Source organism: Cervus canadensis, chromosome X (genome assembly GCF_019320065.1).
Source record: "Cervus canadensis isolate Bull #8, Minnesota chromosome X, ASM1932006v1, whole genome shotgun sequence".
In the NCBI taxonomy this organism is placed as follows: Eukaryota; Metazoa; Chordata; class Mammalia; order Artiodactyla; family Cervidae; genus Cervus; species Cervus canadensis.
This window is the reverse complement of record NC_057419.1, coordinates 64,166,552-64,185,246: the sequence shown is the minus strand read 5'-3', so window position 1 is coordinate 64,185,246 and position 18,695 is coordinate 64,166,552. Positions and strand designations below refer to the sequence as shown.

The 18,695-nt window shown below is 35.7% G+C and overlaps 1 protein-coding gene across 1 annotated transcript in view; it reads left to right on the top strand.

Annotated features, from left to right (window-relative positions):
• CFAP47 (cilia and flagella associated protein 47) overlaps positions 1-18,695 on the top strand; it is a 496,124-nt gene that overhangs the window by 167,576 nt on the left and 309,853 nt on the right. The window contains exon 27 of the mRNA XM_043459762.1: positions 16,697-16,797. Within this exon, the coding sequence (XP_043315697.1) occupies positions 16,697-16,797 (101 nt within the window). The remainder of the gene's footprint in view (positions 1-16,696; positions 16,798-18,695) is intronic.

Sequence of the window (18,695 nt, the reverse complement as noted above, 5' to 3'; positions counted from 1 at the left end):
ATGCTGGGAAAGATTGAGGGCAGGAGGAGAAGGGGACGACAGAGGAGGAGATGGTTGGATGGCATCATGGACTCAATGGACATAGGTTTGGGTGGACTCTGGGAGTTGGTAATGGACAGGGGGGCCTGGCATGCTGCGGTTCATGGGGTCACAAAGAGTTGGACACGACTGAGCGACTGAATTGATTGATTGATAAATAAACCAGGGTATTATAAATAATACCAGGGTATTATTTATATTTATTATAAAATAAACCAGGGTATTATAATAAACTATAAACACGCTGGGAAATATTGAAGGCAGGAGGAGAAGGGGACGACAGAGGATGAGATGGTTGGATGGCATCACCGACTCGATGGACATGAGTTTGGGTAAACTCCGGGAGTTAGTGATGGACAGGGAAGCCTGGTGTGCTTCAGTCCGTGGGGTCGCAAACAGTTGGACACGACTGTGACTGAACTGAACTGATAAACAGGAAAATATTCTTAATTATGATTTGTTTGTCATCCATTTGTGGCAAATGGTGGTATTTAAAATTTGTATAGAAATTGCAAAAGCCCCAAACTTCCCAGGTAATACTTACCATGTTGTCTCAGATTATTAAAATCATACTGCTTTTAACACTGGGTTGCAGAATAAAAGTTAACCATAGATGATGTGATTTTGCTCTTTTCTTTCTTTTGCTTCTCCACCTCCCCCCTCCCTTCTCTTTGGAGTCAGTGATGGTTGGAGAACCTCTGCCCTGCTTAGAGATTTTTAATTTTGGAAGAAGTTCCAGCATTTGCCCTTTGTCTCTCCCTTAGTGACTGTGAGCACTTACCCAATTGCTGATCTTTTCAGGACTTCTGGAAGTTGGATGCAGTTGACAGAGTCCTCTCCATCTTTTCTTCCTCATACCCTGTCTGGCTACTCAGTTCTTCAACTATTTGTAAATATGAATTGATTAATCATGGAACTACCTTAACAGGATTATAATATTTGATTGCAACATTTACTTTATTCATAGAATATCAGGCATTTAAATAACAAAATGGAATGCCTGCTCATTATAACAATTCACAATACAAAAGTTAAAAATACCATTAATAGCTTAACTTCTCTACCTTTCAGTTTTACACAGTCACATCATGTGTTATAATTGTGATTTCTTTTCATGTATTACCTTTGGCTATACAAATATATGCAACTCTTAACTATGTATGTATATGTGTATGCACAAATATACATATATAGATAGATAGATTACTCTTAAGATAACATAATATTATACATATTAATTGTGGGGTTTTCCCCTGTATATGTCACACAATAGAATGGAGTCAGAAGGCAATCTGGGGCTTATGGGCCAATCTATCATTTTTGACTCCTCGTTTCTGAGGTGGCTTTCTGCTGTAGTCATTTCAAGGCTAATGGAATAGAATGAAGAGAGTATAAGACAACTTCTAAGGAGATGAACCAGAGCTCGTTACCTTTGCTAATCTGTCACTGACACAAGCTTAGTCCCACGGGCTTGGGTAGGTGCATGTGCAGGGACCTGTGTGGTAGTGCGTCCTGCTGACACTTGGGAAGGGGACTCCATTTCTTTGAAGAAGAGGATGGCCTCTGGGTGATAGCAGACTCTACTCCAAGTCATAATGACACTTTCTCCTTTTCAGTACTTTGACTATTTTATTAAATTTTAACTTTTTATGTTTTATAAACCCTTCTTGGTGTTCTAATTGCATTTCATACAATCAGGCCCTTCAGGCAATCGCATATTTGGCCTTCTTTACCAGAAGTTTCACAGGACCCACAGGGCTCTGACTCTGGTGCCCTGCAGTCTGGGTAGTTGTTTTAGTAGGGTCTGTGTGGAAGAGGGTGGCAGGAATGCATGTGGGACCCAACTTTCCTGAATTTTCCTTTTGCTTCCCAGATATGTTCATCCTTTTGTGTTGGTATTAATTCCTTGGATTTGTTTTTAAACATACCCTAACTTCTAGGTTTGTCCATTCAACACTTCAGATTCTTTCAAAGAAGTATACCAATAATTGTATACTGATCTGTTACTAATAAAAAGAAGTTTGTTCAGATACTTCATGGTATGGCAGTTGGGGGGTTTGTCTCTTGACAGCTAAAGGTTGCTTCTTACTGTCTTTGCCCATTATAATCATATCTTGGGGATAGCGTAGGGAGATATTTGTGCTAACATTCCCAATTCTTAACTGCCAGCATTGATTGCACATTTGCAAGGAAATTTCCAATCTCTTCAAAATTTGTACTCAGTGGAGGTGATAATTTCTCGGTGATAACTTTCAACTACCCCAGCCGTATCAATTTGAGGGCATTTGGTTTACAAATTGCTTTTTCAATTAATTGACCTCTTTTGAAGTTTGTTTTTTATTTTTTCTTAAATAATACAGATCAAAGTATGTAAAACTAATATTTTAAAAAATCGTTGCAAAGTAAACCTTCTTGTATTTACCACTCCGGTCAGAAATCACAACATCACTGGTGCCTCAGAGATCTCTTGTATCTGTATCCTTCCAGGTCATGGCAAGGCAAATGTTAGTCACTCAGCTGTGTCTGATTCTGTGACCACATGGACTGTAACCTGCCAGGCTCCTCTGTCCGTGGAATTCTCCAGGCAAGAATACCAAAGTGGCTTGCCATTCCCTTCTCCAGGGGATCTTTCTGACCCAGGGTTCAAACTCGGGTCTCCTGCATTGCAAGCAGACTCTTCACCATCTGAACCACCAGGGAAAACCATAGCTTTAAATACCATACTGTATCCCCTTGCTTATTAGATATTTGAATAATAGCTATTGCTGAAGTTTTGTGATATGTGATATATACAGAGAGTTCATACTAACAAATAAATGCTAGGCATGAGGAAAATTGAATGAGAAGTGCATTTCCCATCTTGGTCAATACAATTCCAATGAAAACCTCAAAGTTCTGTGCTCTCCAGAGGGCTTTATAGATTGAGGGGATATGAAGTCCTTGACTGATCACTCAGTCTTTCCTTACTTACACAGGGCTGCTTAAATTATGTGTTGACCTACATGTATCTGTTCTGTCATAAAATACACCAAGAGTTTTAGGTTAGCGATTTGTACAGCTTGGTATACCAGGTGATTGTCTCACTTGTTGGAGTTTTCTGATTTAGAAATCAAGATCAAACTGCATTGGGAATTCCCTGGTGGTCCAGTGGTTAGGACAGTGAGCTTCCAATGCCAGGGGCCTGGGTTCAATGCCTAGTTTAGGAACTAAGATCCTGCAAGCTGCATGGCCAAAAGAAAAGGAAAAAAAGGGGGGGGGGAACAAGGGGGAAAATGGAACTACACCTCCTAATGCCCCTTTAAGGAGTGAAGTGAGATTAGCCAGCAGCCTCCATTTGTCAGCTTCTACAGGATCTGTCTTAAATTCTTGGTACCACTTGGCCTGGGTTGCACCCCACCAGCTGCCATCTACTTACTGATTGACTGAGACAGGTTTAGAGGGCCAGGCATTTCAGCCTAAAATGAGAAACTGTGAAGGGCAGTCCAGAACTCCCTGCCCAGCTGACCAATGCCTCATCAAGCCTGCATAGCTGTTCTACATCACCCTGTTCTCCACACCCTGCAGCCCTGCCACTTCTTACTCTCATCTCCAGCCTGCTTCCTTCCCCTTTCTTATACAGATGCTGATCCTAATAAACCTCTTAAACCCCAAACTGTCTTCTTCCAGTAACCCCAACCTATGATAATTAGAGATTGGATATTATGCTTGTGGGGTCTTTTAGTTCAGCTAGATCTTAAATACAGATGTCAGTCACTCCATCCATCCATCTGCCCATGTATGTAGGCAAAACTCAAAAGCAAAACTCCCGAGTATTTATGTGCTGTGTGGTGGTCTTTGCCTTTAAGGAGCTTTAGTTAGATGAAAGAGATAAGTGTTAGGTGACTATGAAACACATTTAAACCATTTACTGAACCCTCTACATGAGAGTACTTATATTTTACTCTATTTTTGAGAAAGTATAATGCTAAAAGTTACTCTAAATTCAGTAACATTTTGAAGTAAAATTTATTTTCATTTACTATTAGAGCACATACAGAAATCCCTTCATCATTTTTTAAAAACAGATGTGAGCATTTGCAGCATAAAAATTGGGAACCATTTTCATCAATTATGGACACTTCTTAGTAGTTTTAGTGTTCCAAGTCTGTTAATGAAATTGAAGAGATAACCTTTGGATGAATTTTATTTACATTTTTGGAAAGGAATAAAGCAGTACAATTAATATATGTTTTCTGTTTTCCTATTATTGGAATTGCATTCAGTCAGTGGGAGTATTCTGAACGAGATCATACAACTTTAGAATATTAATGAGAGAAGAGTGTTTTATGTTCTACTTAGTGGATTGCAGTTCCTGATTACTTTTCCCCTTCCCTCTGGATCACTTCTCTAAATGCTGGGAGTCCTTAGCTAATACTACTATCTGTAACCGCGTTTCCTTTGAAATCAATGTCAGGCTATCTCCTGGTTTCTCAAGCCCTTGGGATCTTTCATCATACCCTAGTTGATCAGTAGTGAGTGTTCCCTTGTCTAGGTGTTAATATTTAACCTCCAAGCTACTAATTTATAATCAACAAATATTCTTCTACATTACATTTATCTAACCAATGAAAAACACATATCTCATGGTGGGAATTCAAACCTTTGGCCAGATGGTTGGTAAAAGGAGTTTTCACAAGGAATTCCATTAGAGAAAGTTCCATCATGATAGAGATGGCCTTCAATTCTGACCAACTCTGATCTTGGTCTGTGTTACTATTTGTTTATAAAAATACCTTCCTTAGAATAAATTAATTCCAGATGTTTCAAATCACAAATATCCATTCTTTTTTGTTCAGTTCAGTCACTCAGTCATCTCCAACTGTCTGCGACCCAATGGACCACAGCACGCCAGACCTCCCTGTCCATCACTGACTCAAGGAGTTTACCCAAACTCATGTCCATTGAGTCGGTGATGCCATCCAACCATCTCATCCTCTGTCGTCCCCTTCTCCTCCTGCCCTCTATCTTTCCCAGCATCAGGATCTTTTCCGATGTGTCAGATCTTCGCATCAGGTGGCCAAAGTATTGGAGTTTCAGTTTCAATATCAGTCCTTCCAATGAACACCCAGGACTGATCTCCTTTAGGATGGACTGGTTGGATCTTCTTGCAGTCCAAGGGACTCTCAAGAGTCTTCTCCAACACCACAGTTCAAAAGCATCAATTCTTTGGCACTCAGCTTTCTTTATAGTCCAACTCTCATATCCATACATGACTACTGGAAAAACCATAGCTTTGACTAGATGAACCTTTGTTGGCAAAGTAATGTCTCTGCTTTTTAATATGCTGTCTGGGTTGGTCATAACTTTCCTTCCAAGGAGCAAGCATCTTTTAATTTCATGGCTGCAATCACAATCTGCAGTGATTTTGGAGCCCCAAAAAATAAAGTCAACCACTGTCTCCACTGTTTCCCCATCTATTTCCCATGAAGTGATGGGATCAGATGCCATGATCTTGGTTTTCTGAATGTTGAGCTTTAAGCCAACTTTTTCACTCTCCTCTTTCACTTTTATCAACAGGCTCTTTAGTTCTTCTTCACTTTCTGTCATAAGGGTGGTGTCATCTGCATATCTGAGGTTATTGGTATTTCTCCCAGCAATCTTGATTCCAGCTTGTGCTTCCTCTAGTCCAGCATTTCTCATGATGTACTCTGCATGTAAGTTAAATAAGCAGGGTGACAATATACAGCCTTAACGTACTCCTTTTCCTATTTGGAACCAGTCTGTTGTTCCATGTCCAGTTCTAGCTGTTGCTTCCTGACCTGCATACAGATTTCTCAGGAGGCAGGTCAGGTGGTCTGGTATTCCCATCTCTATTAGAATTTTCCACAGTTTATTGTGATCCACATAGTCAATGGCTTTGGCATAGTCAATGAAGCAGAAATAGATGTTTTTCTGGAACTCTCTTATTTTTTCGATGATCCAGCGGATGTTGGCAATTTAATCTCTGGTTCCTCTGCCTTTTCTAAGACCAGCTTGAACATCTGGAAGTTCATGGTTCATGTACTGTTGAAGCCTAGCTTGGAGAATTTTGAGCATTACTTTGCTAGCGTGTGAGATGAGCGTAATTGTGTGGTAGTTTGAACATTCTTTGGCATTGCCTTTCTTTGGGGTTGGGATGAAAACTGACCTTTTCCAGTCATATGACCACTGCTGAGTTTTTCAAATTTGCTGGTATATTGAGTGCAGCACTTTCACAGCACCATCTTTTTGGATTTGAAATAGCTCAACTGGAATTCCGTCACCTCCACTAGCTTTGTTCATAGTGATGCTTCCTAAGGCCCACTTGACTTCACATTCCAGGATATCTGGCTCTAGGTGAGTGATCACACCATCGTGATTATCTGGATCGTGAAGATCTTTTTTTGTACAGTTCTTCTGTGTATTCTTGCCACCTCTTCTTAATATCTTCTGCTTCTGTTAAGTCCATACCATTTCTGTCCTTTATTGAGGCCATCTTTGCATGAAATGTTCCCTTGGTATCTCTAATTTTCTTGAAGAGATCTCTATTCTTTCCCTTTCTATTGTTTTCCTCTGTTTCTTTGCCCTGATCAGTGATATCTTTGCACTGATATCTTTCTGTTAGGTTCATTTAAAAAAAACTGTATATACAATATGTGCATATGTGTGTGTGTATATATGTGTGTACGTGTGTGTGTATATATATATGTATGTATATATCCTGAAATATTCTAAGAGCTACAGTGAAAATAACCTGAAAAATTACCTACTCTATTTTTTAGCCAGGTCATGGCTATCTTCTAAAGTAAAGTTCACTATAGTAGTTTAGGAATTGCTTAATGAAAATGAGCTTATTTTTTTATATGAGTTCATGTCATCATGAAGGGAGTTTGCATCAGGTTGCAAGTGTTCACCTACATAACATATCTAATAGCTGGAGCTGCAGCTCTGAGTTTTTTGGAATTAACCATTAATTATATAAGCATGTAAGCAGCAAAATACCAAATGGTTCACCCAACTTAGAAATAATTTCTCAACTCAGTTTTATTAGGTATTATTGCAATAATCACAGTATAGAGCAGCCACCTTTTTAGCAGTTGTGTTTTTGAGGGGTTACATTACTCGGTTAAAGTAATCTGTATTTCTTTCTGGTTAAAGTTTAAAATGTTTCCTGTGTATTTTTAGAATGTAATAAATTTACATACTTTAGTGAATGCAGACATGGTTTATACATTAATAGTATATATGTATAACTGAAATATGTCCATATGTGAATATATTTAATTTTTTCAAACATATTTCAGTGCTGACAAATTTTGCTTTTTGCCATAATTCTTTCCTGGAAACCCCATTTTAAATTGTATTAACAACTATAGTATTTTCCCATAAGAACCCTGGATTAAAAATTAAACATAATATATATATTAACCAAAGTTAATGGTCTTGAATTGTAAAAATAGGCCCTAAAGAGAGATTTAAGATTTCCAAAATGGTTTATATCAATTATGAGATTATTTCCACATTATTGGGCAGACTAAAAATGAGATGACTCTTGTAAAAAGAATTGATATATATTTAAAATTTTGCTGAATGGACATATATTTCTAGACTTGATGAATATTTATAGAGCTCTTATGTGTCTAAAGAAGAATTCTCTGCCCTTGTCTCATTCTACTGTGATACAAATCAATGGAATACTTTTATATGTGAAACATACCTCGGGGGATTTGTGCACATTTAGGTCAAACCTAAAATCTCTTTTAATTCTATAAATTGGTTTATAGCACATATTTGCTAGAATCATTAATGCTTGTAAATAGCAGTGAATTGATGGACTGCAGATAACATATATTGTGGATTATTGCAATGCCCAGAAGAGTAGCTATAACTTTACTATTTTCCCCTTCCATTAAGAAAGGATATGGAAAAACAAATAATTGAGAATCACATCACATTATCATCAGGAATCTTTTCAGTATATTTTGATTGATTAAAAATAAATAATTCAAAACTCTGTAAATTTATCACTGATTAACAAAATGGCATATGATGTCATCAGTTGTGGTAGATTCTTCTGTCTGCCAACATCATAAATGACCTAGACAGTTATAAATATACATTACAGCAACAGATGAAGTCCAGTTGACCTAACATAAAAGTGCTACCTGTAGTAAGCATTAGATATTTAAATAACTTATCAACCTTTTCTTTATGTGTTAAGTGAGGTTACATGTGAATTATTTTGCTAGCAATTATGGAATTGAGAAACATTGTGAATAGGTATGGATAAGCTGTTTTGGAAAGGTTGTTCAAGGATCTTTCTTTTGTGTAACCAGTTATGCTAAAGCAAACATGATCATCCAAAGTGAGTCCATCCTTTGAAAGTCTTCATTTAAATACTGTATGAATAGCAATAAGGACGCGTTTTTGATGATGATGTTGGCAGTAGTGAGTTTTAAAAATGACAAGAATTTTCAAAGGGCTCACCCAGATATTTTCTTCTCCTTCTATTTCTCAGTTTATTCAGTCCTATAAATAGGAATCTAGATCACTGACCCAAAGCAGCATTAACTGTAAACTCTCCTTTTAACCCTTCATAGCCATTGCTAGTTTTTCCAACATGTTATTTTATAGTTTTCTAGCTGCCTTGTAGAGAAAGATTTGGACAGACAACCAAGACTGAAAATATGTGCTTCCAAAACCCACACCCTGCCACCCTGTCCCTTCTTGCTCTGCTCATCTCTTTGTGAATTAAAACCATGTTCAGTAGGGCTGTTTTTAGAGTGTAAGATCTGCCTGTAAATAGTGTGTATATAGGAGCAGATCCTTAGTTAAGATGAGAAATATATAAATTATATCATAATATTTCTCACGGTGTTTGACATATTGTTGACAGACCATCACAGTACTTCATATGCTGTTGGAAAGTGATAAAGTACTATAATTACTAGGAAATTTATCATAGAGATTTAACATGGAACTTCAGTGTTTCATTTCTAGAATGATTTGGGATGACAAGCATAAGAGTCTCTTATCTTCACTGTTGATTGGGACAGATTTAGAGATGTGTAATTAGAGTTTTAATTATCCACCAGCTAACAACCGGAGAGATGAATGAGCAAACTTTCCACACCTTATTTAATGAATTAACGTGGTCACCATGCAATTCAATACAAAAATTGTAATTTGTAAAAATATAATCTCTGTCTTACTTTTGTTGTTGTTGTTGGTTTTACGTTTTTTAGCTTGCAGTGACTTCCTTCCTAGAATCCAGTAGTGTAGAAAATAATCAAATGGGACTAAGACAATAATGACTGAGTATGAGGAAAGGTATATAGTATGTGATGTGTGTATATGCCTGTGTGTATACATGTACACATGCACTGTATATGTGGATTAGATTAAAAGAGACTGATGTACTAGGCTGATTTTATAAAGATGCCAGTATCATAGATGAAAAATTATGAATAGTGGCACTTTCATTTCAGTCAGTGTAATGTTTAAGGACATTTTTATGATACTTATAGATTTAGTAAAAATCAAATGAATCCAGTGACACTATAGGAATCTCTTATTCTTAAACTTATAGTATCCAGAGGCATCCTTTTTGTAGTAACAGAAAATAAAGATAAGTCCAAAACAGCATCATAGGAATATTGAAATGAAAGTAAATGAGAATTTCTTTATGATCCTGAAACTTGAGTCAGTTGATATTCCAAAAAAATATATCAATCACAACTCTGGAACTGTATGACTATACTGCAATATATTTATTCTCTTAATTGATTCTTAAAAACACTTGTACAAAACAATATAATGTGGTATGGTTGAACTAATAGTAATTTAGAGATATTTTGTAAGTAGCATTACCAAAGCAGGGCAGTAGAAATAAAGCTATATTGGAAAAAGGATATGATACTGTATAGTAAATTGAGTCCACAAGAAGAAAAGATGAGAACAAGAAATCTAATGTTAATGAAATCTAATATAAAAAACTATATAAATCAATTTTTCCTTTTTTCTCTTAACATCTTTAGAAGACATAAGAGTATATAAAACAACAATTATAGCACTAGATTGTTGGATTTGTAACACATAAAGATGTAATTCTATGTGACAATAAAGCAAAGGAATGGAGCTATATTGCAGCAATAGTTCATAACATAGTGAAATTGAGTTAGTTTAAATCTGGAGTAGATGCTAAGTTAAGATGTGTATTATAATCCTGAAAGCAATCAATAAGAAAATAACTTAAAATGCAGTTAAATATCTTTGAGGAATTAACATGGTATACTAGAAAGAATCCACTTAATGTAGAATGAGGCAATAAAGAAAACACGTATAAATCATACAGAAAACAAAATAGGAGATATAAATCCAAAAATATTGATAATAACTCTACATGTGAATGTATTAAACAATCTAATCAAAAGACAGAAATTGTCAGGCTTGATTTAGGAAAAAAAACTACAACTCTATAGATTCAAAGATATGATAAGGTTGAAATTAAAAAGATGGAAAAAGTTATACTCTGCAATTCACAACTATTAGAGAATTGGAATGGTTATACTAATATTATTAAAAATAGACTGAAAAAGATTGCTAAAGAAAAAGATGAGTATTTTATAATGATAATTATAGATTCTCAATCCATCAAGGCCATATAAAAACTATAAACATATAAATACCTAACAAGTGATCCTTGAAGTCTACGAAACAAATAGATTTGAAAGGAGAAATAAATAATTTGGAAATAATTGTTGGAGATTTCAAGACCCCAATGTCAATAATGGAGAAAACATCTAGACAAAAAGTCTATGAGGGTATTAAAGACTTGAAAAGCACTGTCAACCAAGTGCTCTTAATAGACATCTTTAGAGCATTACCATTTAACAGCAGCAGAAAACACACTTTATTTCAAGTGCATATGTAACATTCTGTAGGATAAATTAAATGCTAGACTATAAAACAAATCTCAAGATTTTTTTTTTAATTTTATTTCATTTTATTTAGTTTTGACTGCACTGGGTCTTTGTTGCTTTTGCATGGGCTTTCTCTAGTTGTGACAAGCGGTGGCTACTCTCTAGTTGTGGTGCACAGGGCTTCTTATTGTGGTGGCTTCTTTTGTTACAGAGCACAGGCTCTAAGATGTTTGGCCTTCAGTAATTCCGGCTCATGGGCTCAGTAGTTGCAGCTTGAGGTTTCTGGAGTGTGGGCTCAGTGGTATGGTACACTGGCTTGATTGTCCTGCGGCATGTGGGATCTTCCTGGACCAGAGATCGAACCCATGTCCTCTGCACTGGCAGGCAGATTCTTAACCACTAGACCACCAGGGAAGTCCACAGTCTCAATATTTTTAAACATGACTGAAGTCATAGAAAATATGAGCTCCATCACAGTGAAATGAAATTAAAAACACAACAGAAGGAGATGTGGGAATTTCACAAATGTGAGGGAACTAAACTACATACTCCTGAATAAACCAGAGTCAAAGAACAAATCCAAAGGAAACTTAAGAAGTATTCTGAGATAAGAGAAAATGAAAACATATATCAAAATTTATGGGATACAGCTAAAGCAATGTTTAGAGGGAAATTTATAGTTTTAAATACCTATATTAAATACTATTAAAGATTTCATATAATAGTCTAACTTTCTACCTTGCACAACTCAAAGAAACTAGAAAAAGAGGAGCAAATTAAATTCAATTAAGTAGAAAGAAAGGAATACTTAATCTGTATTCTAACAGATTAGATGATTTAGATGAAACTGACAATTTCCTAGAAAGATGAAGACTGTCCATACTGTAGAAGAAATAGAAAATCAGAACATTTTATAATTCTTATCAAAAGTTGAATAGTTATTTTAAAATCTTCCCACAAAGAAAAATCCAGTCCCAGTTTCATTGCAGAATTCTACTGAACATTTAAAAAATCAAGACTAATTCTTCACAAACTCTCAGGCACTGTGCAGTTTCGAATCCTGGCTCAGTGGTTGTCAACCTTTCAAGCCACTGACCTATCTCCTTGGAGGAGCCCTTCCAGAAGGCTTTATGCAACCCAGACAGAGTGTATATACTTTGGATGAAAGGTTGATGAGGATCAGATGTCCATATGGTCTCAACATCTCACCACCAATTACTACTTTTAACTACAAGTAATAATTCTAATTAATTATTTAACATTCAGGATGGGCAAATCCATGGAGACAGAAAGTAGATTAGCGACTTCTAGGGTCTACGAGAAGGGGCAAATGGGGAATGAGTGCCAATGTTTATGGGTTTTATTCACGGATGATGAAAATATTTAAAAATTAGGTAGTGGTGATATTATACAACTCTGTAAGTATATTAAAAACTACTGCGTTACACATCTTAAAACTATGGATTTTATTATATGTAAATTATACATATAATTATATGTAAATCATATTTTTAGAAATACTCTAAAAAATGAAGACATCTGATGGGCAACACCGTATTAAATGACCATATTCAGCATCACAAATAATGAGGAACACTAACCTTCTGTGCTTCCTGATGCAGTTAAGCTGGAAGCATGCCACAACACATAAGGATTTCTTGCTACAAATGTTTAAATCTTTTCCAGTCACGAGAGGACAGTAAGAGTAAATCAGACAGCTTGACTTTAAAATGTCAGTGCCATGAAGGATCAAACAAGGCTCGGGAATTGTCCTGGAATAAAAGAGACAAAATTTAATGACTGATCCCAATTTGGACCCTGGCATTATTGGGCTTCTTGAATAAGGACTATAAAGTAGATAATATTCTTGTACTAATGTCAAATTTAATGGTAATAATGACAGAATTTTGGTTATATGAAAGAAAGCTCTTATTCTTAGGGGTTATATGCCAATATTTAAAGGTAAATTTGTGTACACGTACCTTTTAAGAAAATTAATTGCAAATAAAAAGGAAAGAGATAAAGGTAGCAAAATGGGAATTGATGAACTTAGTACAGGGTATATACACGTGTAAGTTCTGTAAGTTTAGAAGAATTTAAAGTACATAATTGGAAGCAGAGGAAATAAATCATTAATGAGAATTATTAGATGAACCTGAAATAACAGAGAAAAAAATGTGTACTCCATACATGACTTTACATATATTATGGTATTTATTGTTTGATTTATCACAGTAAAATATCAGTAGTTTGTCCATAAAAATTCTGTTTAAAAGAGTGACTCAAGTTTTTCCTAACGTATTTTGCATTGTCCCTTAGGGTACAGAAGTACCTTTTGTTTCTGTATACAACTACAGAATTTCCACCTCTAGAATTTGCATGTGTCCAACAGGAGAATTTGTTTACATCAGTTTTGTAAATGCTGGTTATGGTTTACTTAGAAGCGCATTTGAAGTCAAATATTTCCTCCTGAGAACCCAGGAAAATATTTATAGCTTTTAAAAAAGTCTTTTATTTAAACCAATTTTTAATAAGGACTTATGTAATTTAACATTATTAGACTAGCTAGAAGTATTATAGTGTGTGGTTTTTAATGAAATAATTGACAAAAAACTATTGAAAAACATTTATGTTTATGTTCATCATCACCTATGTGATTTTATGCAGACTTCCCAGCTTTGAACATCTCTGCAAGACAGGTCTGGAAGCTCACCATTCCTATGCAGTGGCTAATATCAGAGCTTTGTTTCAGGCAGATCGAATTTGAACTTGGACCCTCTCTTTTCTCATTGGGTGAACTTAAACAATTATTGACTTTTTCTGGACTTTGCTATTTTAACCAAAAGCTGAGAAAATTAATAATACCTATCCTCTAGGACTGTTGAGAGGATTTAGGTAAATTAAATAATGCATGTTAGATGCTCAGCACAGTAGCTACCACATTTCCACCATGTTCGTCAACATCTGCATCGTATCAACTCTGTTGTTACCAGGAATGTCCATCCCAATTTTGGTCCAGTGAAACTGTTCTATTTCACTCATGCCTGAAATTTTCTATTTAAATCCCAGAATGGAATTGAAATCCATAATGTCAGAGTGCCTTTTCATTTCACTGTTACTGTAATATTGAGTATTTTTAGAGTAAATCCTTTACCACACATAGTTCCTGTCTGTGTGGATTGGCATAGAGAATCCATAAATAACACCATTATTCTTTGATAAAATACCATGAAGTACCCAATTTTCTCAGAAATATTTTTGTTATAATGTGTTAGTATTACCGACTGAAAGTCCTTTTTCTGTTTAAATGAATTTTTAATAATATCAATGTATAAAGTGTCCATATTCCCATACTGTATAAGTTGTCCAGTTTCTGTATTGCATGCTCCCAAGAAGAATGTGGTCAAATGAATTTTGTGTATGTTGGTTATTCTTTAAGGAGCATCTGAAATCATATCTTATCATCTGACTAGTTTTATAAGAGAAAAATAATTGATATTTATTCCCATTTTATTCTTATAGTGAAATTTTATTTCAAAATATATTTTCCTTAGTTTTGTACCATTTCATAAATATTTCAAGTGATAGTGCTTCTTTTGTTTGTTCGTTTGGTTAATTGTCTTGGGTAGTGTTGTCCGCAAGCTAACTTTTAGATGAGACCTCATGGATATGTTATTTATTAGGGAAGAACTCCCAGAAAAAAAACAAAGTAAGGAGGTAAGGGAAGCAGAACCAGGAATCAGTCATCACAAATAAATATGAAAATTGAGTCCCAACCTCACTTTGATCCCTGGAGTTCTTTGCAGATGAGGTTACCATTGTACAGTTTTTGTGCTATTTGAAGCAAGATTGTCGGACTATCAAACTCCCACAGCATACAGGCATGGGCTGCAGGATTACTCTGAGGACCATAAGCTCCTAAGGCAGTTGGAACTTTCAGTGGCTCCAGCAGCCCAGTAGTAACTCTCTGAAGAAGGTAACCATTACCCCACCATGCCCACCCAGAGGATGGGAGTCCAGCACGAAGACTACTTCCTGGGGGATAAGAACTTAAGGACAGAGCACCCACAGGATTTGCTAGAGTTGTCTTTTTTCCTTTCCTTTTTTTTTTTTTCCTGCTTCTATAATCACTGTTAAAATTAACATTTTTGGTTCTAAGATAGCAACGATGATGGTGTCTGTTGATAAACTATATTATTTAATCTGAAAAATATCCTTAAACATAGTTGGTCAGTTAATGGAGTTTTGATTGGTCGCTACACTTGGCGTAAATGCATAGTATGTAGAAGTAATGATTCATGCTATCAAGGAATTTTAAGTTTCATTTTAAGAGGGAAATCATGTGGAAAAAATTACATATAAAAATACAACCTAATCCTGAAGAGGACAATCTAATGCATGTGTTTAGGATGAGGCAAGGGAATGACTAGGGTTGGTTAAACAAGACAATGTTGAATCTGTATATTTTGCATAATATTTTAATACACACTAATTAGTAAAGGTGAAAACAATGCATTTCTTATGGGAAAATATCTTATGCAGAGCTGAGGTGAAAATCAGTTCATTTACATATAGCATGTTTATTTTAATGTCCCTTGACAACTCATTATATTTCAGCTACAGACTTTTATCAGTCTCATCCTATTCTATATTTTACTTGCAGTCTATATTTTACTTGTGCTCTATATTTTACTTGTGTTCTGTATTTAACTTGGATTATAAAATGAGATTTTATCATTTTGCCTTGGCCAGTGACCATAATAAGCTAGATAGAAGAGCTAGTTTGATAGCTGGTTCAAGAGTAAAATTATCTTGATATGCTATAATGCAGAACTGAAACCAATAAGGTGGTGTTACAGTGATATAGATATAAAATATAGTATTTATATTAAAAAATCAGTTGCACAAGGATAGAGTTGTCACCTAAGTTAGGTCCAGTATCATCTAAGAGTGTTTTGTGACTGGTGAAAATGACAATTTCACAATGCTTTCATAAAATAGAATATGCAGCTTGTGGAAGGTAATATTATTTTGTACTGGTTGAACAGCTTTTACAATATTACTTTCAATTCTCAGACACATTTAAAGGATAAATACAAAACAAAAGATCATCTAAAGAAGTTAGGTGGTATGTGAAATATTTAAAGGCCTTGAAGTTGAAAGAACCCTTGAACATTCTAAATGTTTTTAATATGGAAAAGAGAGCTTAGAGAAGATATAGTGAACTGTATTTAAATATTTGAAGGAATGTAATGGAGATTATAGGTTGTAGATATGATTTTGTGTTGCCCTGAAATAGAATTTGTGAGGTTACAGTTCTCTAGATATGAAATGGCTTGTTTCTGAGTCATGAGTGTCATGCTGGTCCTCTGAAGCTAGATACCATTTGTCACAGACTCTATGGAAGAAGGTGAGTGGATTAACTCTGAGGCTCCTTCAACTCTAAAATTTCCTGAATCTGTTTGCGAACCTGCATAATTACAAGCTGTGTTTTAGAGCACACTTGAAAGTGAAATTTACCATCTCTGCTAAAAGCTTTAAAAGTAAATATTTTTACACCATTAAGCTAGATACAATAGGTATTTAAGAAAACCAAACTATTGATAGAAGGAAAGAAAAATGATGACTAATTCATGTCTTGATTGTTATAGACATCCAGGATAGCTAAAATTTTTTTTCATTGTGTTTACTGCATCTAAAGATTTTAATTTACTAAAATGCAATATTTTCACTTTTAGGTTTCCACTTCCAGTTACTGCAACAGCAGAAAACTGCATGCTTACTATTTATTCATATATGGCAATTCATCTTGATGAGCAAAAAATTATTGTAAAATATGGTAAGTTGTTATAAATTGGATTTTTCATTCCCATTCCATAATAGAATGATATTATTTCTTTTTTAATTGAAGTATAGTTGATTTACAGTGTTGATTTACAGTGTTGTGCCAATCTCTGCTGTATAGCAAAGTAACTCATACACATACGTATATTTTCTTTATATTCTTTTCCACTCAGACACTCATGACTCAGGCTTATCAGAGGATACTGAATATAGTTCCATGTGCTGTACATTGTTATTTATCCATTCTGAATGTAATAGTTTGCATCACAACCTCAAACTCTCAGTCTGACCCACTCCCTCCCTGCTTCCTCTCTGACAAATACAGGTCTGTTCTCCATGTCTATGAATCTGTTTCTTTTTTAGATATGTTCATTTGTGCCATATTTTAGGTTCCACATATAAGTGATATCATATGGTATTTGTCTTTCTCTGTCTCACTTACTTCACTTAGTATGATAATCTCTAGGCCCATCCATGTTGCTGGAAATGGTATCATTTCATTTTTGATGGCTGAGTAGTATTCCATTGTCTATGTGTGTATATATATGCCATATCTTCTTTATCCATTCATCTGTTGATGAACATTTAGGTTGTTTCTATGTCTTGGCTATTGTGAGTAATGCCGCTATGAATGTAGGAGTGCATATATCTTTTTGAATTACAGTTTCATCTGGATATATGCCCAGAAGTGGGATTGCTAGATCATATGGTAATCCTATTTTAGATTTTTTAAGAACCTCCACACTGTTTTCCATAGTGATTGTACCAACTTACACTCCTACTGACAGTGTAGAAGGTCTCATTTTCTACACACCCCCTCCAGCATTTTCAATTGTTAAATTGAGAATGATGGATAGTGCAAAAATTTTTTTCTGTGTAGATTGTTAAAGGCTTAAGTTTCAGCGCTGAATGGCAGGTCTTGTCTGTTTTCAAGTTTTCTCATCTTCTGCACTTGCTTCAAAAGTTTACCACTCCTGTAAAACCTATTCAATCCTGTTCTGCCTCATTCTTGGGGGACTGAGACTTTTCAGAAGAACTGGAGGCCATCTGGCAGGAACACACTGACTTTTCAAATTCCAAACATGCCTTACCCATCATCTGTCCCATCACAAAGCCAAGGAAAGAAGAGTCTTTCCTGCCTTAGGCTGTCCTTTATCTTAGTCTCATTGTCCAGGGACCTTCCTTAATCAACTAACCTTGCTCACTCTTGCCCTTCAACTTCTGCTTCCCTCTTAGCTAATTTGGGTGAGTGTGCAGGATGACAATAGGGAGTTAAGAGGAGACTGTATCCCTTCATTGAACAGGCTTGTTCCCAAAGAGGAAAAAGAGTGAATACAAGCTATGCTTGCCTATTTACCAATCCAATAAACCACTCTATTTTCCACAGAGAGGGAGACAAATAGCAGAGGAAATTAGGCAGTTAGATCCATTAAACTGTTGTCTCTGCACTACTGAAGAGCAGTTTATACTGTTGACCCACCCCACCCCCCTCATCAAGCTCTAAAGTGAAAGTGAAGTCGCTCAGTCGTGTCCGACTCTTTGCGACCCCATGGACAGTAGCCTACACCAGGCTCCTCCATCCATGGGATTTTCTAGGCAGGAGTACTGGAGTGGGCTGCCATTTCCTTCTCCAGCATCAAGCTCTAGGCTTCCACATACCCTGGGGTCTCTCCTTACTGCTCTGATTGTTCCTTCTCAGCACATGTGTATTACAAATTTTGCACACATTTTCAGAATTTTAGAGATTTTTCTGACAAATTTTGATGTTATATTCTTCTAATATACTGGATGGATGGGATGTGAGATATCAAATAAGACAATGTAATAGAAAGAGCAGAGGATGAAAAGTTGCAGTACCTGGCTGGAAATTCTATTTTGGGTTCTCACCTCACC